We start from the raw sequence: 27,866 nt of genomic DNA on the forward strand, positions 1-27,866 counted from the left end.
TTAGAGGGGCTTGGGTCCGACCTCTGGTTACAGGGCAGAGCCTGGTAGGTTCACCTAGTACCCCGTCCTTGAGTTCCATGACACGGGCACCTGTGATTTGAGTGACGATAATGTGCAAATTCTCCCGCCCTCCAGCCTTGGCTGGCAAAGGGCAGGTTGTGGAAGTGGCCTTCCAACCAGGGCGACAGGGTATACAGGTTTGGGGGGAATCGTAAGATGCAGGTCCTGGTAGGTTCACCAGTATCCCGTCCTTGAGTTCGATGAAACAGGTCCACTGATTTGAGTTACGGCAACAGTTAATTTCTCCCGCCCTCCAGCACTGGCTGGCAGCTACGCAGGTTGTGGAAGTGGCCTTCCAACGGGGGCGAGTTGGTCCATATTATTGGGGTAAACCCCGGGGAAATACACTTTGGCTACAAAGTAGCAGGAGAACAATTGGCTTCCCAGTATTCAAATTAGAGAAGTAATTTACACGTTGGTTCCCCTCTGGGTCGCTTTGTCCTGTCTGCTCCCTGATATACTGGCAGAAGCTTGGGAGGGCAGGGCTTAACATTGGGTGATGACTGACGGAATGCGATGGTCATACTCCGACTAGTGCTAGACTCAGACAACTGAGTGAAAGAGAAAGTAAGGCGGGCTTGGCAACTCTTACCTCCTCCCGCATTGGCACTTCATGGCAGGAGTGGCTCGTCATAGGTATTGTTTTTCAGCCATGCAAAGGGAACATTGGACCAACGCCTATTTATAGCTTTCAGGTCAATTCAGTGAAAAATCCACGGGGAGTTAAGAAAGGATGGGGGCTCCTGTCCTGAGGGGGCAAGCTGGCCTCCGGTCCTGTATTGGTTAAGACTCACTTTGGCTGGACCTGGGAGAAGCTCGGTAATCAGCATGTGCAAGTAAAAAGGCCTACCTGGGTGGGGGGCCCTGGTAGTGACGGTGGCCACTCCCAAGGCTGTGGAGGAGTTACAGGGCGATCCAGAGTCTGCAGAGACCAAGGGGTACTTCATGCAGCAGCACAGCGTGGTGCTAAGCCAGGATACCCAGGGATGTCTTAGCGTTGTCCCCTGGAAGAACTACGGCGCCCCGTCAGTCCTACGGGCGGTTGTGGGTCTGAGCAACCGGGGGCTGCCATAATAGGCTCCGCCCACCTCTTTCGGGGGGGCGTGAGTAAGCAAGTGGACTGGTGGTCCACGGATGGGAGGGGTGGCCCCTCCCAAGATTTGGTATGCACCAATTGGCGACTGCCACGGTGTAATTTAGGCTTATCAGACGGGCAGGCGGCATAGGGGTTGGCCTGCCCTGGGATCGCCCGTAAGATAACCCACCATGTTTGCATATTGGTTATGCTAATAAACCTGCAGCAATATTTCTCCACTTACAAAAGTGTTGTGTGGTTTAATAATGTATTATGTGTGTGATGTGACTACAGTTGCCGATATTGGCACTATGCTCTGTGACACCACTTTGAGCTTCCTGGGGGCAGAGCCTGCCTACAAGTATCTCAAAACCAGTGTCACTGGGCCTTCCAAAAAGAAGAAAGACTGCTGGTCTGACACAGAGATGGGCAGCGTTCCGGCCTCCTTTGGCAGTTTCCTCCTGGTCTCCAGCCCCTGCCTCGCAGGTGTCATCCAGCCCTCCCCCACCCGCCTGCCCTTGGCGTCCCCCCTCCTTCCGTTCTCACCTACCCATAACCTGTATTTCCTGGCCCCCTTCCCCTCCATGGCATGGCTCTTTAGTTTTTCTGCCCCTCACCTCTCCCCCAAATCCTCCTGCATCTCGGAGCCGTGTGAAACGGATGCTGCTATAGGGGTCCGTTACAGTAACCCCCTCCACCCACCTCCCACCTTAAATTAAGATAAGAGGCGGGTGCAGGGGGGTGGAATTAACAATTTATTCCAACAACGTGTGTGTCTCATGGGAAAACAATGTCAGGATGGTGCTGGAGAGAGCGCACGTTTCTTCATTCTCTGAGGCATCAGACATGTTCTCCAGCTCAAGCTTGCTGCACAGTTCTGGTGTTCTGCCTGGACCAAAGTATTTTTGCGACAGGAACGTAATGGGCCTCCTGCAAATATCCTACACATTTTGCCTTTTTGGCCGCAATTTGCTTAGTTTGTAGCTGCAAAATTTGCCAAGCCATGATGTCCTGGGTGTCTTGTTAGGTATTTGCTTATTGAGTTGCAGAAAGTGAAACCAGAAAACCTGAGATCAATCTTAGCTTCCCCGCCTAACCAAATTGTGTGATCTAAGGCAAATTTTATTTTTACAGTTTCCCTTTTCTTGTTGGTCACACATGAGTTCTTGATGTAATAAACTATAATGTTGCTTCATCCATTATAGGAATTTAGGCCACATGTTGGGTGCACATGACAAGTGACTTACCTCTTAGTTCACTAATAGCATTTTTTTCAGGAAAGGGGGGCAGGACTGTCTCTAAGTTTGTTTAAAAACTATTACATTTAATAAGTACATCTCACTGCAGTGATTTAATCTGATGTATCAAGGTCAAACACTTATACATTTGTAAGAAGAACTCCTTTTAGAATTTTGAAGAGACTTTCTTATATTTCTACATAACGTTTGGTGCGTGATTTACATGTCAAATATTTCCAAGGCTTGGCTCATCCACAGGCTCCTAGATCTAAGTCAGACCCTTGGCTTAGGTCTTGTGTGGCATGTACCTTTTAATTTGGCTTACCTACAAGTGCTGGAATTGGAATTTTTGTTTACTCTGGGAACCAATAAAATTGGGTGTGAATATTTGCAACGGAAAGGGGCAGGGTCATGAGGGGCAGGGCTTGAAAAGCAGAGTCTGACAGTCAATTTATATATTTTTTTAATCTGCTGCAATGAAATTGGCAACAAGCACATATGTGGAGTTAAATCTGTCCTAGGTTACGTTAATTTGTCACAAAGAGGCTGCATTTTAAAATATCCTACAGTGTTAAGATGCTTGCTGCAGAGATCATTGTGTGCCCAGCAATTTAATCTAGAGGTGATTATAATAGCGTTGAGATAGGGTTAATGTGCCTACTGCAAAGTACATTGCGTAACATGCAGATCAAAGATTTGTTTTTATTTAGGTAGGTAAGTGAGCTACTGCTTTTGACACTGAGATTGTTTTGTTACTTCAAGTGCATAATGTGCACTAGTAATGACTATTTTGCAGCAAAATGTAATTCCTTCATTGATAAGTTATTGGCAACACCAGATTTGTAGGGATAAGATATCCACAAAGTACAGTTTTCAATACAGTTTTCCAATATGTTTTAGTGCATCAGTCCACAAGGGCTTGAGAGGCACTTCATTTTGATTGTTCGTCTCATTTATAGTCCAGTGAATATTCTATTTGGAATGGGCAATTTGTGTGCCTGCTGCCATCCTCGGAGGCGAATGCCATTTCAGGCTGTATTTCTGGAATTGAACGCTGGTTCTTTATTCAATCTGCCACAGTACCATCAAAAGTTAATAGGGCAGACAGCCAAATATATTGTTGTCATTATGGGTACTTTCACTCCCTACCAAGATGGCCACAGGTTATGGATTCAGGATTTAGTTCCTGAGCTGGAGCCTGAGCACTGGCTAACACATTCCAAGGAAGTAAGGGTGTGTGCAAATTGCCCACCCTCAACCGTACAATTAATTGGAAATTAATCCAGAACTATGAAAGTACTTGAGCTAGAGTATTTGAGCTGAATGATCAAAGTATTTTTGAAACATTTGTACATATAAGGACTGGAACATCGTGGAATACTTTTATTTCATACATGTGGATATTGTATCCCTACAATTCTTCATAGATTCACATGTGACCCTCCCAAGTTCCGTAGAAGGCTAAATATGATTACGAAGATGAATCCGCGTTCGGAGTAGTGCTCCAAAAAGAATCGGCAAATGGCACCAGGGTTAGATGGATTGACTACAGGTTCAGATGAATATTGGTAAAGCGGTCTCGTGTCTTGACACATAAGATGATTTGTTTTTTTCAATAATTCTTTATAGCCAGTTCAGGATCTAACCTCTAGAAAGCAAGGTGATATGAAACCTCTCAATCTTTATCCAGTATTGACTGTTGCAGATATTGGAGGGACTGTGGTAGCACAGGTTATAAAAAAATAGACTGTTACAAAAGTGTATTCACCCAAGCAAGTCTGTGTATCAAAAATATTATTGGATGAAAGTGTAGAAATAGTAAATTCACTAGAACATTTTATTTGTGGGTGGAGGGGGAACAGCCTAGTTAGCCTAAATCCATAATGAGTGAAAGTAAGCAGCAAGAGCTAAGTAAATTTGACCTTCCGTGAACATATATGACATACTGGTTAGGTTGGTGACAACTCGGAGACTTATGTTTCAATCCTGACTTTCCCGTTTGGCTGAGTTGTATGAAATTGAGCAAATCAGTTCGTTTCGGAGCACCACATTTTCTTTATCTGCCGTGATTAGAAAAAGGATGGCCTCTTCTTTGCTATATAAAACTGTCATACACAAGCCATTTTAATCAAAGAAAACCATTCCTTCTGCTTCTCTGCCACAAGTCAGCCATCTATCCAAAGCCAATACAGAATGACCTGCTCAGTCTCAGAATCCAAACTTGGTGGGGTGGTATTCCCTCCTAGAGTCCCTCGAGCAATGCAGATTACTGATGGAGGATTCTCTTGGAACACAGGAAACGTTATATTTTTGTCTCTTTGATTCCATGGGTATAAATGCAATGCGGACAGTTAGTCTTCCATACCTTGTTTTACGTGCATTACCTTGCTCACACATTGTAGAACCCAGGTCCTTTAACATCACAACTTAAAGTCTCAGCTGAGCAGATTGGTACATGCATGTCTTGCAGAAAAGCCCTACAACCGAGGAGGTCTGGCTGAATGTTTCGTGCATAAACTGCTTCAGGATATTTCCCTGTACGGAGCGTTCCCTCATTGAACCATACACATGGAGTCCGTGCCAGTGGTCGAAGTGGGGAAAAAAACAGTAGGAGAACTGTGGGCGGAGAATCAGAGGGTGGGAATAACCCGTGGATTGGGTCAGTGGGCGGAGTCAGAGGTGTGTCAGAAAGAGCAATTTTTACTATTTGTTTCCTATTTGACTAACCGGTTACAGCTTACTACGTTATTTAATTTAACCAATGGATACACATGTTTATTTAAGGTTTAATATGAGTTTTTTACATTAAAATACATTCACAAAGTTGGATACGTTTCCAATCACTGAATGTCCCAAATACCCTTAAAAGTGGAACCGCAAGCCATTTGTCTTCCAACCATGGAGTTTCTGTTATCACCACTTCTCCCTTTTTCCACAAGACCAGTTCAAACATGAATGGCAAAATATCCTAGTTTGCAAATGTTTTCCACATAATTATGGCTCTGCCATATTTGCCACATAATACATCATCTGCTGCATAATCTGACAATTTTAACTAGTAAATTGTTTATAGCTCAAACGGATCAAAAGTTCCTAATAAATGTGACTTGTGCTGCGGTGAAGTGGAGGGCCCTTTGCAAAGGTTGACTGGCCACCTTTCTCACTGCTGCAGTTGTATGTTTCACTGGTACTAATAAGGAAAAATCTTTGCAGAGACTGTTAGCATGTGTAAAAATGACAAAATAATAAAGTATCAGAAAATGTACAGCACCACTAATACCAGTGTAGGGTGTCAGAGCATTTTACATCACACATATTACACAGAGACAATCAATCATACGTGTGTAAATCACAGTATAGGAATGTTACATAAGACAGGACTACAAGGTGTAGGAGTCACATGACAACCATACTAGTAGGCAGCATAGTTTAATAGTGATTGGTCTGGAGAAACACAAACTCTGAATTTAAAACGTAATACCATGGTTGAGAGTTCTCTTTAATAATTAGAATTGACTTCTACCCAAATTAACTTATACCTTGCAGTTTGCAGGCAGCTCTTACATGATAGTTAAGAGCTCACTGTTCTATGTTAGGATTTTAATTTATCAAATGCAAGTAACAATAGGGTCTCTCTGACAAAAGCAGTAACCCACTGACCTATTTACATTATATGCACTTTGTGAACTGCATGGTACATGTTCTTAGCAGCAGGAACATTAACCATCTGCGCTTTCTTTCCAGGAGTCAAAATGTCCAAGATAAAACACCATCTCTTTACTAAGAACATTAATCACTGGAGTTATCATGACATTTTTATTGTTGCCGAAAATTGTTGGAGGCCCGGAAGGTGGTGGTGGACTGGTCATGAAGGCTGAACCTGGTTCCCCAGTTCCAAATTCAGCAGCTCTGACCAAAGTGCCACATCCTGTCCCCCACTGAACACCATACTGCCCCACTGAGGGAAACTTGCACTGCACTCACCTGCTATAAACACCCAGATGTCACTCAATTCAAATTACGCACTAGACAAGAGCAATATGCTGCCTAAAAAACATTTAACAACATCCTAGATAAAGCAAACACTCATAGGGAATGCAAAATTAAGTAAAGCATGTGAAATGTAAGCAGGAACAACATGGTTACCTTTTTCTTTTTACACTAATTATTCAGAACTTAGTGAGTGCTTTTGCCTGAAAAGTTAAGGCCATGACTACAGGGCCCAGAAGGAACCCACTTCAATGCACATTGCTTATATCCTTACAAAACTAAAGCAGTATGGTTTAAAAATGCCACATTTGTGAATACAGAGACGCAGTATGCATTTTGTTTTTCAATTCACCCAACAAGCAGGTATTTCAGTACCTCCAGGAATAGTGCACTTTCCTAACCAGGGAAAACATTGTTGTTCAAAAAGCGAGGAAACAACAAAAGTAGCGCTTCACTGGCAAACACTGTAAAGTGGCGCTAATGTGTTTAGGTGTGAATAAATCAATCTGGCCACCTTGCAACCACTCTCTCTTGCTTTAGTTAGTTATTTTTCATATTTTGAATGTTTTTTTTCTCTCCACCCTGAGGCTGCACTTAGAAATTGAAAAATGTCAGAAAAAGACTGTTTCCAGCAAGTGTTTTTCTTTTTTGGATCCATTTCACAGGGAGTGGCCCGGAAGAATATAATGTTCATGCTTCTCTTAGGTCTGCGCTCCACTGCCTTGAACCGATGGGCTTCAACAAGTGAGGAGGGGGCCTGCAGACTGTGCAACTAGAGGTCTGAATCATGGTTGCATCTTCTGTGTTGTTGTCCCGGCCTTGGTGCTCCCAGAAGACTTCTTTTAAAACCATTACATTTAAAAAGGGGCATCAGAACATGCTTTGCTTTACTTCCCTAGACATTCAAGCGCTTGCAAGGTCTGGAAAATATGTGAAACTCTTGGACAATCTCTTTTTACCCCTGCCATTCCAGTCACCCCCCCCCACCCCCCAAAAAAAAACTTATCACTGACTTTTTTCGCCCCCTGTCCTAGTATCCCTGTACTAATCTATTTTATCGATGGCTCTGTAATCCTGTCATATGATTATAATAGTAACTACAAGACTGCCTTGTTAGTTATATGTATATGAACTTAAACCTGATGGTTTTCTTTGTTTTTGCTTTTAACGTGGTAACTGCGCTATGATGACACTCTATTGCAATGGTTTTAATTAACTGTGCTAATTTAATAAACAAACAAACACAGGGAGTAATTAAACGAAAGGGGGGAAAAAGAAGGTAATACCTGTTTCTTGAAGTTTCGGTTTTTACTACATGAGGAGGAGCGAGACAGAGGGACGAGGAGGAACAAAGAGGGGGGGGGGGGGCAGCTGCCAGCGGCAGGAGAACTGGACACTGTCCCTGTTTTCTCTGGGCATAAAGGAAAAGAAAGAGTCCTTTTCCTTCTCTGCCCATTTCGCCCGTCTCCAAAGGCCGAGCCTAAACCATCGGCCTTGGCGATTTCTGCCTTCTGGGAGGCATGTGTAGGGGAACGGACTCTAAGAAATTAAAGAAGTAGGGACACGCCGTGCCCTGCCGATCCAGCCCACTTCGACCACTGTTCCGTGCTATAAATCTGACGCAGGGCGTGATTTTCTATTTTGGGTTTTTAAATATGGACATAGATTTTATTCTCCATTGGCGCAGCTGCAATTTTTTTTAAAGCATGCAGTGCGTAGTCTCATTGAGGTTGTGTTTCTGCTCATTGACGAATGTGTTGCTTTTTCAGTAGCTGTATACTGTGTAGAAGTATGGCGAAATGCTTTAATATAAATAAAATAGTGGAACTGTACACTTTCTACCACAAATTTGTAGTCATTGAATTAGTTTTTAGAATGATCAGTTTTTTGTAGCTTAAGACAGCTGACAGCTGCAGGCTACTAATGAACATGCAGAGCAGTCAAATGTTTTGGGGTCCAGAAAGGTAGGTGGGCCTATACTGATTGATGCTGGAAAGAAAGTGTAGAAAGACTAAAAAGAAAGGAATTGCTGTTTTTGCGACACGCTTCTGTCAATACGTGTTATTTTATGTGTATAAAGTTCCTTTATGTAAAACCTCTATCGTTTCTCCCCAGATCGCTCAACCTCCAGCTCGTCTTCGTCCTTCAAGCCGAGCCGGTCCATGATCTCCATCCCCACTGCCCATGTGATGCCCTCGCCCTCCAGCTCCTCGCACCAGAAACACAGGGAAGCGGAAAGGTCCAGCGGGTCAGACTGGAGCTCCGGCCCTTCGCTCTCGGGGGCCAGCAGGACCCCCGATGCCTGCCTGGACATGAAAGACTCGCGGCCCATGAGGAAATGGTCCTCCCTGTCCAAGCTGAGTGCCTCGGACGCTGGCAGCCAAGATGGGAGCGAGGAGACGCGGGCCTCCAGGTGCAGCCTGGAGCGGCTGGGGAGCGACGGCGCCGTGTCCCAGCCCAAGCGGGCCAGCGGCCCGGGCTGCCTGCACCAGAGCATGGAAAGGCTGAGGTTTGAGGACAAAGAACTGCGCAGGAAGGCCTCCTCGGGCCTCGACGGCAAATACAAATTCGATAACTGCAACAAGGACGACTTTGGTACTTCCGGTTCCCCAAACCGGAGGCATACCCTTGACATGACGTACTGTGCCTTACCCGAGAGCAAGCCTGTTGCGTCAAGCAGCGAGGCCTACGGACAGAGGTATGTCCCCTTGGGGCCCCAGGCGGTGGCCGGCGTGCCTCTTCAACCCTCAGTCAGAACGCAGATGTGGCTAACGGAACAGTTTAACACAAACCCCGTGGACCACAGGACGACGGAGGAGAAGGTCGGCGTGGCTGCCTGGCATCAGCAGCTGGAGCAGCTCCGGCTCGAGACAGACTACACACAGGTAAGAAGGCATGCAAAAAGTGGACGTGTGCTGCCATCGTGTGGGCATCAGTAGTAGCAATGACACTGAGCTAACTTTCATAATGTCTGATTTCCAGTGGAGCAACTCAAAACATTTCCATTTTAATAATGCTATTTTATATATGTCTTCTGAAGTTTCTAAACCATGTAAATGAAAGCTTTTTCTTTAACCTTATGTAATGACAATGTACTGACCTCAGAATGATTGAAGGCCGAGTAGGCCTTGCCAGGAACTAACACGTGTCCTAAAATCACGAGTTGTTTGCAGAAAACGTCAATTTACTGAGCCATCTTGCATGCATTACCGATAGAAACACCAAGAAATCCTCTTGTTGAACCTTCTGCTGTTGCTTTAGACCCATGCCAGCGCTGCACGTGTATGACACTATATCTAGAAGGATGTCAGCGGCTGCATAAGGAGAAAACTCATCAAGAGTGTAGCCGGGTGGTCATAGCCCAGAAAATTACTGCATCTTTGTACATTTGGTGAGAACATTTATTAAGAGACTAGGCTCCAATCTGTAGAAGGGTTGTCCTTTTGTTAGCTTAGGTTACTTTGGACACGGATATCTCCTCCCTGGACTGGGGTGCTCACCTAGACAACATGATGGCTCAGGATCTTTGTTTTGTGTCTCAGAACATTGTCTGCTTATAATGTGTAAATGTGATAAAGCTTACCTTGAAGGCATTTCTCCCTTCAAGGCAGGGAGTGTCATTCAGATCCTGCCAAACAACAAAACCAATATTTGTCACAACTGCATGCATGGTGCTCTAGGGTTCTGCAGCCTATTTGGGGAGGCAAGTGGATTGTGGGAAGAGGTTACACAGAAACAAGGGATTGTCCAGATTGGGTTCATCTTACAGGTTCCCTCAACATGAGGGCTGACGCTCGGTCTGTTCTTGTTGGAGGACCACGAGCAGGACGCCCTTAGTGACCAAGGTGATTTTTCCAGATTGAAGTGTCCATCAGTGGAACTTTTTGTCTTGGCCCAGAACAGGAAGTTTCTTCAGTTTTGTGTCTTACACTTCCTGTTGGATAGTTCTCTGGGCGATGCATTCCAGTTCAGCTGGTCACAGGGCCTGCTGAACTGGAATGCTTCTGTCGAAAGCCCTGCAAAACCTTAATCTGTCTTCCACAGATTCAACCTAGTACTCAATAGCCTACCCTTGCTTTGAAAACCTAATTTTAGATTTCCTCACCAAAACAAGCACACATTCTCCTTGTGTTCTTCACTGCGCCCAGTCCATTGTGACAGAGACCGTCAGACTGCAAGTGTGATGAATCTGAGATTCTGTATCACTCGTTAGAGAGTTCAATCTTTCTATCATGTGTTTCTTATATTACATTGTGGATGCTCACAGTGGATAAGGTGCCTATTTCTTCCAATGCCCACTCTATGATAAAATGCATCTCCCATTGCTGCTACATGCAAAAAGGGTACCTCACCAAAAGGGGTTTGATATTTTTTTTGCAAGGCTGCCTCTGGAAAATTTAAAAGAAATGCCACCTACCATCATGGTCTGGAGCAGCCACGTTACTGCATGTACTTGCTTTGTGTAAAGCTAAGTCTAAAGAAACTCGTTCTGATTGTGCAAACTGTTACTTGTAACCTTAATTTAACCTTGATCCCCAACATATGGGATTTTGTTGCCTGAACTATCAAGGCTTTAAGCTTGGTAATCTATTCCTCGATCCTATCCTAATATCTCTTGTTGCTTAGTATGAATCACAACATTTCTGCTAATTTCTTCTATCTAAAAGAAATGTATCTGTTCCGCAAGTGATTAACTAAGTTAGTTTAATACTTACTGAAAATAGCATGTGACATTTGGGATGGAACATTGTAAACATTATTATGATGCTTTACAGGCTACTCCATCAGAAAATACCAGCCTCAATTGGTCAAGCGCAATGTGGTAACAAATACTTAACTCGCCTTTTGCACTGACCAAAAAGCATTTGAAGGTCTGGTGTTTTATTAAAATGACATGTATAATATACTTGCATGTAGATGCTTTCTACCAGCCATCTTCATCCATTGGTCTCTTGTTGTGTCATTCACATTTATCTTCCTCCCACAACAGTTTACAGCTCGGTGAAGTGTCAGCTGACTTCCCTATGAGTGACTGCATTCTTCCCTTTCACACATGTACATCCACACACAAAATAGTTCTCGTAAATTCCAAAAATATTTATAATTTTTAGACAGTTTTAGGCTTGGCAGCATCCACAGCAATAACATTTTGTAAACGACATGAAAAACAAACATTGACAAAGCCAAAAGTCAGGCCAACTTCAGACCTATGGGCTTTGACAATACTTGTTTTATGTGTGAGGGAAGTTGAACATAGCTTTTTGGCATGAATGTATTGAAAGAGCGTGTCGTGCCCAGTTGGAGGCGAGGTGCGTTATACAATGCATGCTTTGTTTTTCTCCAGTGCATGCAACTGTGGTTCAGGATTAATGAGTGGAGAGCAATGCGAAATGCGTAAATGAGCGCTGTCTGACCTCATGAGCATTTTAATAATGTAAACACAATTTCCAACCTACTTTGCCATCTGGCGGAAGAAAATGCCTTTGATACCTCTGAGGTGTGGAACCCCCATCAAACAAGCACGATATCCCCTACAGGGCACAAGCTCACATGTACTTCACTGAAGAAAGGCGAGCTAATAAAACCAAAAAGGATTCTACCATGATAGGTGCAAGTGCGGGTCAGATCTGCTGCAGTGTCTGAAGGAGCTGCAACATGTGTTGGTAACTAACAAAATTAGAGGGGTGCAGGCCAAGATTTTTCAAGAAGGGCAACATTGTCAACCATCGATATTATACAACTTGTGGTTTTAGTTTTATCCACCTTGCAGTGATGAATTGCTAAATGAATCTGCTAAGATTCATACCTGTAACTTGCAAGGTTTATATATGTCTTTGAAGCAAGCACATGAACCCTTTGTCCTCTTTTCTGTTGTAATTTTTTTTGATTTTGAATTGATTAAGCACCAGAGAGGTTGTATCACAATCTCGCGACTGGTTGGCTGGACCTAGTCTTGCAACGTGGAATGTCGAAGGCATAATCAGCTGAGTGTACATTCCACGGCTGGAAATTTAGTTTGTGTTGAATGTTTTTTATGCAAATGTTGGCCCCCTCGTTGTGGTATGGTGACATTTGGTTTTTCAATAGGACCAATGGGATAATGGGCAGCCAGCAGGGTCGGATTGGTAAGGCGGGCTCTCGGGCAATGGCCGAGGGGCCGGTATCGATGTTCCAGCAGTGGGCTGCTTTTTTGGCAGCCCGGGGGGCCTATTTCGGCTGTGTCTGTTGTGTTTCAGATATCGCTAGCAGCCCAGTGGGGCCCCGAGTGGCCTTTATGGAGGCAGATGGGCGTCCATTACCGCCTTTTTCTCAATGGGCAGAGGTGTTACTCCCTTTCTCTCGCTGGGCAGGCCAATTAATGTGTGCATACTGAGTGGGGGCAGGGAGCCTGAGCTGAAGTGTCCTCAGTTGTTTTCAGGTGTTCACTCGCTGAAGCAGTGTTTTGCGGAAAGGCAATATGCAAATGTGGGCCACTTTTTTTTAAGTGTGCCCGGGCCGATATCTTATCCCAATCCAACCCTGGTTACTAGCAAGCCATAGGAACGTGATTGGGAGAAGAGTAGGCACATGAATAAGTGTAAGCCCTAACCTAATCATCAGGCTCTCTTGAGTAAAATGGGGCCAGGGCATACTGGGATTCTCTGTCACACACTTTAGAGTTCAGACTGGTGCCCAGCTAGTTATGAAACTCTTTAATAGCAGGCTTCTTAGTAGCCCAAAACAGCACACAGTTTGAGAAGATTAGTAAAACATATCCTTCCTGAAAGACCTGAAATGTATTTACCAGACAGCCCAGAACAGCTACTGTGCACTCTGTACTCATCCCATGCTTTTACCAATCTATTTGAGGCAGGCGTGTACTCATACAGATAAGTAACATGTCTCCGAACCTGCACAGTTCTGTAGAAGGTGTCCCCTGAAATTAAGCGTCCAATTCTGCTGTGTGTGACTCTGAACCTGAAGATGCAGAGATCCGCACATCCGGTCTGCTCGTGACGCAGGTGCTTCTTATAGAGCGCGGTGGCTGACGGTTGAGCTTTTTGTGGTGAACAGTGGAGCACACCGTGCCTCCAGGGGACCCTCCCGGAAGTCCATTAGCCGCTCGAGTGGTTTTACTGCCAGTCTGAGGCGGCAGCGCGGGAAGTGACGGGGATCAGCTTGCACGCGGCCTGCCAAGGCTTCAGGTGGTGCTTCCATCGTACGCAGCGGCATGCAAACTTTTATAGAAAATCCATATTTGTCCTGGATTAGCTTAATAAATGTGCAGCCATTTCCTGCACAGAGGATGCTTCCATGAAAGTGAAATCGCGGTTATGTGTACTCGGCAGTGACTTTTATCTTACACCTTACTCATGTGATGACGTTAATGATTATACATACTTGTGTATTGTCAAGCTTAATTGCATCTTGGCATTTAACAAATAGGCTTTATTATTCCATAGTTCTGTGGTATTCATTTGGTTTGCCTCAGAATCTGCACAATGATTCAAACTTGTGACTTGAAAGTTACATACAGACATGTGCACCAAGCCCTCAACCCACCGAGCAATCCTATGTTTTTAGTCGCCGTGATATTTATTTTGATGTGAAATATTTGCTCTCCTGCTGCAGTGTTTCTACCCCAAGTTTCTCTGGGTGTTGAAAACCATAGACTACTTTTAATAAGAGTTCTCATTTCACATATATATATATATATATATACTGAAAAATCTGTATTCAAGTCTGTGGTTTCACCATAGGACGAATGGCAGCAGTCATGGTTAAACTTCTGTGTGCATAACACACTACTTGATAGACGTAGTACTCCCAACACCTCTAAACATGTTAATACACTGGAATTTCTGACTATAAAGAGGCCTAGTCCTATAGGTTTGAGGTGTAATGGCTCTTGTGTCATTCCTGGCTAACCCATGTTGTATACTTTACATTATCTAAGGCTTTGGGTTAGCATTCTTCAGCCATTGGCTGTCTTGACACAAGAACCTTCTCCCATTGGCTTCACACATTGTCGATCACATCTAGGATCTAGTCCCACCATCTTTCGGTTGGCTGTTTTTAAGGTATCCTTCTGCAAACAATAGCATGCATAAGGGACTGTTTTATGTCTGAATGCATCTGTATGTATTTAGTTGTCTTATCCATACACTATACACAAAGCAAACCTTTTCAATTGCTTTGCACTGTAGCAGACATTTTTTATTGTTTTTCACAGTGCCTACGTGCAGCGTCAAACCTACTAACTTTGCCTATGTCTTTTTTGGTTCATTTGAAGCTTTCATAGCCATTACTTTATAGTACAGGTTCAGTCAGTACTTTTGCATCCATGTTGTGTCACTGAACGGCAGAGGCCAAGCTCCCCCCCTCCCGGTTTCCATCAATTCTTGCCCTAGGTAAAAAAGCTATTTCATCTAAGTAATGTAAAGTTAGCAGTCTCCGCTTGGGTCCAAAGGCCATTCCAACTCCAAACAGACTACATCATGCACACATATTTCTAACAAGGCACAAATATGTCTTATAGTTGTCTATCATGATTCTTTTAATAGGAAAATCCACTGAGATGCGCCTCAAATAACTAACGGAACACTTTAGACTGAACATCTGATATATGCCCAGAAAAACAGAGCTGCGCCATGCATGGCTGTATAGCTGGTTCCACATCTTTCTCAACAGCATTAGAGACCAAACAAGGGCATGCTATTATCACCGACCTTCAAGGAGACGTCTGCATCATCAACACAAAGAGCGAAATAAACATAACTTCATCTTCACATGCAACGCAGATCAGACTAAATGCCCAGCAACACTGTGCCCACACCGTGTCTTCATCAGGCAATGGGCATGGTTCTGACCTAATGATAAGACTCTAGCCACACCTCTCACTACAAACCATACACTCATAGCTCAATTTCTACTCAGACATCAAATAAGCCCAACGTATACTTTTTCATATGAATCTAACACCAAACATATCACCATGCAAGTTATGCTAACAGGCCAACGAGAACCAGAACAAAGTACCTAAAATATATCATAGGACGTTTCTTCGATCTCATTTTCTTTCTCTGACTCTGAGCGATCTGCCTATACATGCACACAGAAAAATCTTTCTCATTTCATTTGTTTTCTTTCCTCTGTTTTCTTTCACTTTTTTCTGTTCTCTTTTATTGTTTCTCGTTCTTCCTTCTCACTTTCCTTTCCACACTCATCCCGACCTTTCCTTTTTTTGTGGCCCGAGGTTTGGGGGAGTTAGTCCATCCCTTAAGGTAAGTTCCTAGGGGCGTGGCATGGAGCACGTACTTCCTCAGTTCTTCCTCAGTTGCTTGATGCCAGTCTGCAGGTGCAGCACGTGTATACTATGGGTACTGTGGTGTGAGTACCCACTGGTGGGCACACAAGGATGTCTAGGTGGTGCAAGGCTCGGCCCTGGGCACTTTAGATTCTTCATCCACTACTATGTTGTCACCTAAGCAAAATGCTCCTGGTTGAGGAATCTGGCAAAATCAGTGGTTAATTTGTAAAACAAAATAAGTGCCGGGGCTCTTGTCAGAAGGCAGCTTGCACCAGCCCATTTCTCCTGTTAGCGTCTCCTAAAACAGAACCAACTACTAATCGTGAAAGTGGGGAGAGGATGTGGCGCAATGGCCCGAGCTGCCATCTTCGGAGCTGGGGAACCAGGCTCGAGACGCGGCTTTGGCTCAACATCCTGTGATTCTGGTCAATTCACTTAATCGTCCCATAAATTAATGTGTCCTTAACTGGCGCTCATGAAAAACGGTAGTGTTGATGATTAAGTGCCGGTGCTGAGCACCGGAAACCTCCCGCTCAAATTAAGCACTGGGCGAAATGTAAATCAAGCAGGCAAAACTGTTGTTGCCATATACGAAATATTAAAAAGGTTAATGTTGGAAAATAAAAGTTAACAATGGAAGTCACTTCCGAAAATTATCGGACCCTTTATGCCCCACCACCAAGCAAAACCCTATGATGTATTGGCTCCCACGCTTTCTGCATCAATGTCATTTTTTTAATACTGGATTTATTTCAAGAAACCCAGCAACACAAGTATTAGTTTTTGTGCTTTTCTTTCAAGATGCCTCTTTCCTCACCACATCCGATTTCGTTTGAAATATTGGTATGCTTTTAAAGTTTCAAACTGCATATATTTATTGATTCAATGGCAAAGAGTTACTAAAAGCTGTTTTTGACTTTAATTCTTGGAGAAAATGCCCTCGAGCTCCACTACAGTCTTTTAACTTCCTCGCAATATTTAACATTTCATAGAATTGTGTGGACATAATGTCAATTATTATTAGGGCACCTGGTGTATGGTATTTTTTTAAAACATTTTTATATTACCGTCTGTATTGATCCATATTTATTTTTTGCTAATTTTATCAGTATACATCCATATTTATTTTGGGTTTTGTGGAAAAATTAAGCTAAAATTAGTATATTTCCACATTTATTTATCCAATAAATATGCACTCGTGCTTGAGTGACTGCCAGGTTTCAATGCTGTGAACACCTGCAGAAGATGAATCAATGCACTTATATGAAAATATGCAAATTTCCGCTTCAACCGTGTGCATATCTACTGCTGTTAAAGCCTCTTTACTAAAATGTCTTTCTTTTTTAACCCTCTTACCTATCAATGCACACAGCTATTGGCCTGGCAGTCATGACAGACAGCATTTACTCAAAAAGCAACCCCATTTCTGCTTTTATCCACATTTAAAATTAAATGCAAACAAGAAAGTAAAGGTTTTCTTTCTGTATTTTTCTGTAAAAATCAGTAAAAACGGAAAATAGGGAGCCTTAATTATTATATACGAAAGGTGGGTTTAGGCTTGAAAAAGTTTGAAGACTACTGGATAACGGTCCCTAACTTCTTCACTGCATTGTGATGCCTCTCATGTAAATGATCAATGCCAATTCTACAATAATAATGTGTTGACACATTGCTCTCTTCCTCGACTACGTGGTGTCATCTTTCTGCTGTGTGCAGAGTAGAGACAGATGCTTGTGCAGGATCTAACACTAGTAGGCCCTTCCTGAGTCTCACAACTAACTCTCGGTTGGCAGCAGTGGAGGCAAGCATGGAGGTCATTGCTGAGCAGTAAGGCAGGCCAACTTGATGCCAAAGTCCCAGCATAGGGCAAAGGTAGGCCTGGCCTAAGATGTGCAGTGATTGCTAAAGCGCTTGGCACCCTCTCACTCCTACAATTCAAGTAGAGTTCTGAAGTCGCCAAGACTCCCAAAGCAGAACTGTGGGAATAGGACAGGAACTCTTGGAAAATCACAACTTATCCATGTGCCAAATTCTGCTACTACTCCACGTCTGGAGAGTGGAAGATGAAGGACGTAGATTTCACTGTGGAAGCACTTCTAGGCCACTTCAAAAGAGCTAACAGGCAGGACACTACATACTTCTAACTGGACTCTAGCCTGGCCACGTGTTTTAAGGCGGCTCCTTGCACTTGGAGGGAGCTAATAGCACACTTTGCGTTTAGAAACTCTCCTCTGGCTTCCACTGTAAATGAATGACTGGCTTTAGAAATGCCTCTGATCAAATGCAGGGCTGGGGACACCTTTCCTTCTTTAAAAACAGCATCTCTGGACAACGTTGATGTTACAAACGTCTGTCCAATTACTGTGTTTTATTGGCAAGTGCATTGATGGTTGCGTAACAGTTGAGAACCATCGTGTCCACATTAATGGCTGTCGTCTTAGTTCCTTTCACTCTACCTTTGGGTCCAGCTGTGGCACTGAGAAAGCCGCCATTCGCGTGCTGGATGATGCCATTGTGCACAATAGATGGGGGGAGGTGCGTTTGTAGTCACAATACCCGATTTCTCATCAGCATTTTGTGGCTTGTCCTCTCTAGTACTTCTTAATACCATGTGTATGTGGATGGGTATTGTGGCTGGGGTTCCTGGAAGTAAAGCATACTTCGTTTCTACCTAGCAGTTCACATTTCCGTCTGCCTGTACCTGTGCAAAGTGGTGTGCTCTTGGTTTCCATCTTGTTTACGACACCATTTAATGTGTATGTGCAGCGCCTGGAGGACATGACGTTTATCTCAGGGATCCCCATCCACCAACAGTTTTATTTTGGGTGCACTGTCTTTTTCCGATTGCCTCAGTGCTCTCTGTCACTGGCTGTCAATTCAGTCTTTTCTGCGTTTAAAGCATTTTCCGCACTTGCTGTGTAAGTTGCAGATCTCAACAAAAATAATTTTCTTCTAGGTCAAGTGGAGATAAAGTTACAAAAAAACAAGGTTTATCTTGTGGTGCCGCTCAATGGCAGACCCACTGCAAAGTTTAAACGTACACTTTTTGGTATCCGTTTGCTTTGTTCAAGTACGATACAATAGCAAAGTATAAGTGCCACAGAATGTACCACATTATGCTGCATGATTTCTTTTCTTGCCACATAATTTAGTGCTCGTTGGCAGCATAATCCCGTGGCCCTTCTTATACTTGAACTACAGCTCTTACTCATGGCATTCACCTTATTTCTGCTTGATTTTCTTGGCAGACTTAACTCCTACTACATGGTGTTTAATTACTTTAGTATTTTAATCTATTTTTCAACAATTCCACATGAGTCCAATGTTCTTTTTATTTTTCCTCCCAATCTTGTTCTTTTTTATGGTCATTATCTACATGTTCACACACTCACACTAGTCCATTCTTATTCTTTTTATCGTCACTATTCTAATCTTTAGCACAAATCTTAAATTCTTCCTGTTTTTGAACCACCATGTATCTAGTTATTTCCAGGCAAAATGAGCAAAGCTATTTGATAGTCACTGTACCCTGACTCCTTTTCCATTCGGAATCCTGTTTGGTGGTGGGACCCACAGTCAGTCCAAATTAGCCTGGTACCAAATCCAGATCAAAAGTCATGGGGGTCGGGTCCTAACATGGAGGACAGATTCTGGGTGGCCAGTTGATCCAAACTTATAAGAACCATAGACTTGCTTCGGCTTGTTGGTCACAAGCATTGCCAAGCTAGAATTTAATACCCAGGTCTCTCTGCAGCTGCTCCTGACTTCGACATTCTGTAACAGCTTTTCTGATTTTTCGGGCCCTATTCTTTAATGTATCTTTTAATTCATGTCAATTGCACTTTAGTTCTATCTTTCTATTTTTGCAAATGATTATTTTGCAATTCTACTTAAATTATTTTGGAATATTAGATTTTAATCTTCTGAATACTGTATCCTACAATTGTGAACAGCCCCATCTCCAGTCTGATCCTAGGTGCACTTTATAGACGTAAATATATCCTCCTCAATTCAAATGTAAATGGGAAATTGTGGGTCTAATTGTATTGTTATAGATTTGGGAAGAATTTAGACGATAGTAAAATAACTTGTATTATTTTCTACTTGTGGTTCCAGTTGGAAGATTCTTTTAGCACAAACAATGTGCACACTTTTGCTGATTTTCTTTTTTTTTTATTGACCCGATTATAATGTACCCGCCATATCAGTAAAATACAGTTCAGGTGGTACACCAGCAGCCTGCTTCATTGCATGTCAAACTCTCATGGCAGATATGCATACGGTGCTTTTAGGTGTGCTGTTGTATTTGGCGGATTGGTTATTTATTTATTTGCAATTTAAATGTGCGTGTTGCCAATTCTATGAAACTCCAAAACTAGCAACAACGAATTTGAGGTTTAAGTCATTGCAGTAACTTTTAACACTTGATAGGAACTGGTAAGTATTTGAACCAGTTTTGAACCACTCAGGGGTGTGTTATGCAATCTTTCATCCTGGTTGCCTTTCAGGTAGTTGCGCGTGCAGGCATGTAGTGATCATGTAAGTGTCATGCTGGTGTATACCTACCATGTGGCAATAGTGCCACTAGTGAGATACTGTACGTGGTCAATTCAGAAGCAGCAAGCCCAGCCCCTGGCAGCAGCACTAGACCATGAGGAAATATTATATGGAGTCAACCCAGAAGCTACAGAGGCCAAGCCCTGGCTGGCGGCATGCTAGGCCAGCAGCAAATACCATAGGCCTTCAATTCTGCACGCCCCCTGGCAACAGTGCAATGCCACCAAAAGACTGTAGATTCAACACAGGCACAACAAGCCCAGCCCCTGGCAGCAGTACTAGGCCTCCAGGAAATATATGCAGTCAGCCCAGGAGTGAGCCCAGGCAGTGGTGCTATGTCTTTCATATACTATACGTAGTCATCCCTGGTGCGATATAGGTAACATTTCATTAAAGAGAACACTGTGTTTTTTCTTCAGTGGCGTTGCACCAAAAGTAATCCTTCTGTGCTTTTTAGGACTCTCCTACAGACAGGTTTTAGCTTTTTGTTGCTAAAGACCTACTAAAGGCCTGCCAACTTTGAAACAAATTTTACTGTTTGAGGAGCGGCAGGCTCATGAAGGGGTGAGGATCTGGTGTTGGGGTGGGGCTTTGAGCCCATCACTCCCTGGCCAACCAGGGAGGTGGTGGGGCCAAAGTGAACGGGTATGGCTTAAAGCCCGGTCCTTTCCTAGCAGACCCCCAAACCCTTTAAAAAAACACTGCAGGGGCTTCTGAGCCTGCCCCTGACGTCCTGTGGCCGTTGTAAACCCTTGATGGACGTCGGCAGGGCAGAGACGCCACACAGTGAGCTGGAAACCTGCACTCTGTAAGGGTTTCCAGCTGATTGTATGCACACTGTGTGATATCAGTGCTTCACTGGCTGACCATGTGAAGGAAGCTGCTTTCACGTGTCAGTGGGATTCTGTAAGCCCTGTGTAAACAGCAATCTTCAATTTCTTTTAAATCGTCGACTTTTGACGAACTGCCCCCGATAAGACACCAGAACTCGGCTATTATAACTATATGTTATTACAGCCGAGTTCTGACTTCGCAGTGCCTTTCTGCCAGAGCCAGCAGCAGAGGTGAAAGGCAGGCCAGGCCACAGAGCATATTTGAAGCAGCTGTTTAGCAACAAAAACTGTATGTTGCTTTTCTTTTCTTTCTTCTGCTCTCTATTACTACTTTACGATGACAAGCAGAGAGAATGTGTTTTTTTGCACTCCTTAGAGGAAAGCTAGAATCTTTCTGTGTTTAAACACATTCCAAGCTACAGTAGCTCTGTTTAGTTTTTTAAAAACTGACTTGTATTGAACTGTTTCTAGACATGTTTGCAACAAGTATCCAACAGGTTTTAAATGTGTTTAATTTTGATCTAGAGGTTTTATTTTTATTCTTCATGTTTGTAAACGTGCTCACTTTTCATATGAAAGAGCTAAGTAGCAAGGTTTTAGGTGGTTTGTGGGAAAGGTGATGGCGTGACCATGTATTACATGGCATAAAGTACCCCCTGGCATACATAAGGATATTTCAAGTCACCTTGAAGTTCCATAACCTTATAAAGCAACTTGTGCTTCGGCCTTGTTCCTCTGTGTGGTTATGGAACTACTCTGTGACTTGCAATATCCTTATAATGTATGGCAGGGTGTACTTTATCCCATATATAATTGCTGAATGGGCCCATCGTCTTTCCTCTTGCCATGCATTATCCAGGTGGGAGGGTACAGTACCTCTGATACCACTTAGACAGGCACACAGTTCTTCATGGGTTCAAGTGACCTCTTGTACACAGGATGAGGTATTACGCACATGTATCGGGCCCATCCATCTTTGAAATAGGTTGTCTGCGTCTGGCCATGGGGTTTTGGGTAGGATAAGGGTGGTGATTGATGCCTTTTCCTCCTCATTTGTTGGCCACATTTGTGGGTGCGTGAATGTGTTTCTCCACTAGCACAACAGATTCCCCCCTCCCCTCAGAGTCCTGGCGTATAACTGCCTGTGTTCAAAATGTTAAGTACTTCGAGGGCTCTGCTAGACTGCTAACAGGAGCATGCCCTTTGTATGGTAAATGTACATGAATTATAACTGCAGCTCTCAGGAGCTGACTATGTAAAGAGTTTATGGACATCTGAACTGCGGATTTACAATCGACGCACTTTACATTACACTTCTCACAGCCTTCCTTGGCCGAGTTGGAGTTGTTTAATTTTTGCTGTTTCTTATGAACTGTGTGCGTGGAGCGCCCTCTGTGGTCTCCCCTCGGTCCGTAAGTGCAAGTCACAGCCTGCTTTTTGGATGCCCCTACAAAACTGCGGCGGCAGACGGCTGTGGTAAAAATCATAATGTGGAGACGGTGGCATACTGGAGAGGTTTTCCCGCTTTCTCATCGGGTCGTGCCAAGCAGGCCTTCTCTGAAGGCCACAAAGCATGAAATGTCAACCACAGCAGCTTTGAAAAGTTCCTTATGCCAGCCATATAGCAAACGCGAGTAAACAGACCAGGCAAAACCATAAAGTTAGCCAGGCAAAGGGAAATTGCCCTCTGCCTTCTCACCAACAGGTGCAAACATTTCCTGACACCTGATGGGGGGTAGAGCGGTGTACAGAATCTACAGTGCACTCGGATCAAATGTGCTTACATTGTGAAATGAGACCCAGATCTATTGATGGCAACTCTTTGGGGTGACGCATCTCATTGTGATATTATGTTTGGCAAGGCATTGCAGCAATATCCCGACAAAAAAGATAGGTGGTCTATAAAGCACCGATAGGCACTGAAGATCCAGCACCTTTACACATCATGGATCATCCTGACGCTAAGTTACCGGCAGCTCCATGGGAATGATGAGTTTTGTGGGAATACCGCAGCTCTCTGGCGTTTGACCACAGATTTCCCCTTCTGTCAAAAGGCAAAATCTCCAGGCGAAATACCAGGAAAAACAGATGTGAAATGGTACAATAAATCTGATGCTTTCATGTTATTCCTCAAAAAACGTTTATCTCCATTTTCTTCTCCCCTTCCAAAATTCCTGTAGCCCTGGTAACTGGCATGCCATGGAGGGAAATAACGGGGATTACTCCAGGCCCCTCGTAATAAGTGTCTCGGAAACCATGATCAGTCAAAAGCAGAGCTTCCCATTTTCACAGGTCCTTGAAGTGGACATGTTTAATGAACTGCATTCTTTGAGGCAGTCAAAAGGAAGTTTTCAAGTACCATATTTGTTTTTTTGCTGTGGCTATGGAGAATGTTTGACTCCACTCAGTTACTTTTCATTTGGCCTTTGCACTTGCTCACACATCTCTGGGCAGAGGGTGTCTCTCTCTGCTCTCCTCCAGCATACCTGCCTGCAGGAGCGGCTGGTGTATTGATACAGTGGCAGGGTGAGAGGGCGAATGGATAAGACAAAAAATTAATTAATTAAAAAACACTTACCTGCGTCGCAACATCTTACCCCTCTCTTCTGCAGGCACATGCTCCCAGAGTGCACTGCGGCCAATCCTGATGCTGCTTTCATGCTGCTAAAAGCAGTGCCAGGATTGGCCTGAGCACCGAAGATTTGTGCTCCCAGTGAGACTGGGAGCCTGTGCCTGCTCCCTCTAGCCCGGCAACGCAGCTCGGGTTGGAGAGAGCTTCAATACGCATGATGGTTTGGCCAATGTGAGACGGTCGGCCAAACCGTCATGCGCACTGAAAACAGTGCCCACCACTTCCCCATAGTGCCTGTTATCTCCTGGCCCGACCCCAAAGACTCCACAACAGGAGAAAAATAAAACTATATTAAACATGGTTTATTATCATTTTATTTTTCAAGTTTTGCAGCTGCTGCTGGGGGGGGGGGGGCGATGCTTCTCCGCCATAGCGGAGGAGCCCGCCGCTGCCTTCCTGTTGTATACGTTTGATGAATGGAGAAGCCGCCGTGGGTGGTTCTGCATCTCTACAGACCACTAAGCCTTTTCAAACTCTCTTCCAGTTATATCCTTGACAGGTGAAGTGCAGGAGATGAGATCCTTCTCGGTCACCATCTCCGGATGTACCAAGCTGAAATCCCTCAATGGGAAGGCTCTTTATGAACTAGAATTACATTAAAGTAAACACTAACACAAATCTACCAACCTCAAGTCATGAACCAGTGATACAAAGTTGACTCTCAAATCTTTTACTGAGATTGTGGAATAAAAAGCGAGCCAGTGTTTTTAAAGAAAGTTTAATTTAAAAAATGACAGTACATTGGAAACAGAAGTGGTGTTGCGTGAGAAGAAGTACATTGGTGGTCAGCGAAGCATACATTGCATGGCTAGTGTCAAGGCGTCCATCGTCACATCTCAGGATGGCAAATGTCAGTCTGATACCTTTTTATCTAGGCCCAGGTGTTCTGTGGCTAGGCCCTCAGGAAAGAAACCTCCACTGCCAACCAAAATCAAACAATACCTGGAAACACTCACAAATCACTCTTCAAGTACGAACTTTCTCTGGTTCTTAATACAGGGAAGCCTATTGTGCACTTACTCTAGAAACTGGGGCAGATTAGATATTTTTTTAAGTATTGAAGATGTTTGTTAGATTTCCCATGAGCAAAACAGTTCAAGGCAGGAGAGGAGATGCTTGTGGTGGTGTGTGCAGCGAGGACGAATCTCCTCTCCGTGCTGGGCTGGGCTGGTGACTGCGGCATAGGTGTAGCTACTGAACAAACTAAAAGACCCTTGCCAGCTGCGATATTCTCTGCCATTTACCAAGGACATCGTATGAGGGACAGGAGCAATCCACTGGCATTGCTGACAAGCTTAGAAGTTCTGTTGACTGTTTCAGAGGAGTATAGTGCCAAACCAAAGGGGAGCAAAATGTTTGCTTCTCTCTTCTGACGCTATTTCCTGTTCTTCAGAAGCACGGGGGGATGAAAACAATGCAATCAAGCCGAAAAGAACTTGGAAACCCGCTGAATCACCGCTGGACTTGGAGTACAGAAATCCTTTCAAAAGTTGTAGGAAGTGGGTGTTCCTCGCCACTCAGGGATGCGTTCCCAGCTACGGATTATCCGCGGCTCTGCCAACATTCCACGGCGTGACCTCGTGTCCTACAACATTCACGAGTGTTTCCAAAACATCTCTGTTGCCATGGTTCCAGAGTACTGTTTCCGTTAAGTGGGTGCCAGTTTTTCATTTCTTCAGAGGGCGTCCGCAGGCCTTTGTGTGACTGTCTAGCTTGGGAGTTAACTTGGTCATCTGTTGGGGCCTTTTTCGTGCATACAGATGAGGTGGCATAGGACAAGCTACCTGTTAGCAGTACCATCCATTAATGGCGGTGGCATCTCACTCAGGTGGCACACAAGGACTACAAATCTTAGCTGCTTTCCTCTTTTATTTATCCTTATTTTAGTCCCACAGGCATATGTACATTTGCATTGAACTAAAACCAAAGGAAATGATAGACGGAGTGTTGAACATTGCAAGCACTCACCCCCAGTCAACTGATCTGGGTTTAATCCATCACCGTTCTTTAGCCCACTCTGCCACCCCAGTTCAGACATGGCCATACGCAAATCAGTCTGACCCTGTGCCTCATGGGAACAGCCCAGCCCGAACTGCCAAGCCATGTCTTCCCTGGACCGGAATCCAGCTTCCTAGGACCGGTTTATGGCATTTCAGCCGTCTTCAGCCAGGCTTGCTTGAATGCAGTGGCAAAGTGAGCAAGGGACTCACGTCTGAGCATACCCAGCCAACTTATGGCGAACAAAGCAAAAACCAAACTAGGGTGGCACAGTGGGCTAAAGATCGGTGATGGATTAAACCCAGATCAGTTGACTGGGGGTGAGTGCTTGCAATGTTCAACACTCCGTCCATCATTTCCTTTGGTTTTTGCATTTGCATTGAACAACAGCAATTATGTTTACGGGTAGCACACTTTTTGACTGCTTGTGTTTTTCCAACCAAAATGCTACTTGTTTGAAACAACCAGTCACAGAGTAGTCCTCGCCTTGCGCCACTTCTGCCTTAAAGTGAAATGTTTGTGCTTCTTTTTATTTTTCTAGATTTTTCTTTCTGTTCCACTGCCTAAACGCAGTGCCTTTTTTGTGTGTGCAAATAGTGTTATAGGTGCAGCACGGACTCACAGTTCCCTGATCTTCAACACAATGTGTGTAAAGTAGATGACGTTGTGCTCCTCTGATACCATTGAGTTAAAACAAAAAGAATGATGTTATCACTGTGCGACCGACTGAATGTTTTTTAGGGACCAGAGCAGCAGATTTACGTATAGATTTGGCTACCTGGATGCACTGTGTCACCAAAACTCTTTTGGCTTATTTTTTGGGTGAATGCCTGAGAATTCCTTAATCATGCTGTGCTCTTATAAAACGATTAGACATCACCAATGTAAGGGATGGGTGTTCTGGTAAAAATGGTGAAATGTATCTATGACAATGAGAGGGAGTTCTTGGTACCCGAATGAGTCGAGTACCATCGGTGTGCTCCAACTTCTTTTGCTCTAGTGCAGTCTTTCTCAGACCTGTGAGGCGCATGTCCACATAGGTCTGGTAGACACGAGTGATGAAATTTCCTGGTAAGACCAAAACAAGCATACCTTCTTTGTAATGTTGAAAACGGAGAAGCTGGGCTCACAACATAATTTAAATTTAGATTACTAAAAGAAATTGTGTTAGTGTTAATAAAAGTTTCAGAAACACTGCTCTGCTGTTTAAAAGTATATGTACAAAAATAGATGAAATCGTGTCTTACGGCTTAGTTTGCCAGTGTGCAATTGCATGACATCTACAGTGCAAATTCTCTTCCTCTGCAAGTGTAATGGTGTCTGCAGGTTAGGCCGTGACAGTCATTTTTGTAAGGACTGACGTAACATTGCTGTGTAGTAATTTCCTTCTCTCCCAAGGGAGAAACCAGCTGTTTGGCTGAATTCAGGTCATAGAGTCTGAGATGTACCTATGCCAGAGTCTTTGGAGTTCGTTGGTAGTTGTTATATGTGTCTGTCAGTCTCATTGTGGAGAACAACGATATGGTGGGGTAACTCAGTCGATTTCAAAGCCAAAGTTGCATTTAGTTTAGCATTTTCCATCTTCAGAATATACTTCTCTCATGATGGTAGTTTTATTAAAGTGCACAATACTTCTCTCGCGATGGCAGCTTGATTATACTACACACTCTTATGTTGTAAAACTAGAATAAGTAGGAACCGGTTGTGACAGTCAACCCACTCTGTTGAGTCTACTCAGGATAGTCTGCACCTTCTACACATGTGCACTCACGTGTGCGTTGTCTTGCAGGCAAGGCATGTGAAGCACATGTTCACGTCCTCCCTCTGCCTGTAGTGACACGCACAAACATAACATTATAACAAGTCAGTCCATAGTGGTGTCAAAGTGCCAGAATTATTACTAAAACAATAAGCCTCTTATAAAAGCAGAAAGATGGATGTGCCATCAAAATCTAGGTGCCTACGCTTTGTATGCTTGTGGGCATCATGCTTGGTAAAACATTCCAAAGCGTGGATCGTGAAAGTGCACATACCTACTGTTCTGATTTCATAATGTATCTTTATAGGCATGGATTAGTTAGTTAGCATTAGATTATATGTACCTTTAGGGAGAGTTTCTGGTAGTTAATAAAGATCTAGAAGACAACAGGCCGCATACATGAGGGATAATATTAACATAAGATGCTTAGATGTG

The 27,866-nt window shown here is 43.8% G+C and overlaps 1 protein-coding gene across 1 annotated transcript in view; it reads left to right on the forward strand.

Moving 5' to 3' along the window:
• CEP85L (centrosomal protein 85L) overlaps positions 1 to 27,866 on the forward strand; it is a 464,377-nt gene that overhangs the window by 221,608 nt on the left and 214,903 nt on the right. The window contains exon 3 of the mRNA XM_085611285.1: positions 8,479 to 9,248. Coding sequence (XP_085467411.1) covers positions 8,479 to 9,248 — 770 coding nt within the window. The remainder of the gene's footprint in view (positions 1 to 8,478; positions 9,249 to 27,866) is intronic.

Source organism: Triturus cristatus, chromosome 6 (assembly GCF_964204655.1).
Source record: "Triturus cristatus chromosome 6, aTriCri1.1, whole genome shotgun sequence".
NCBI classification, from domain to species: domain Eukaryota; kingdom Metazoa; phylum Chordata; class Amphibia; order Caudata; family Salamandridae; genus Triturus; species Triturus cristatus.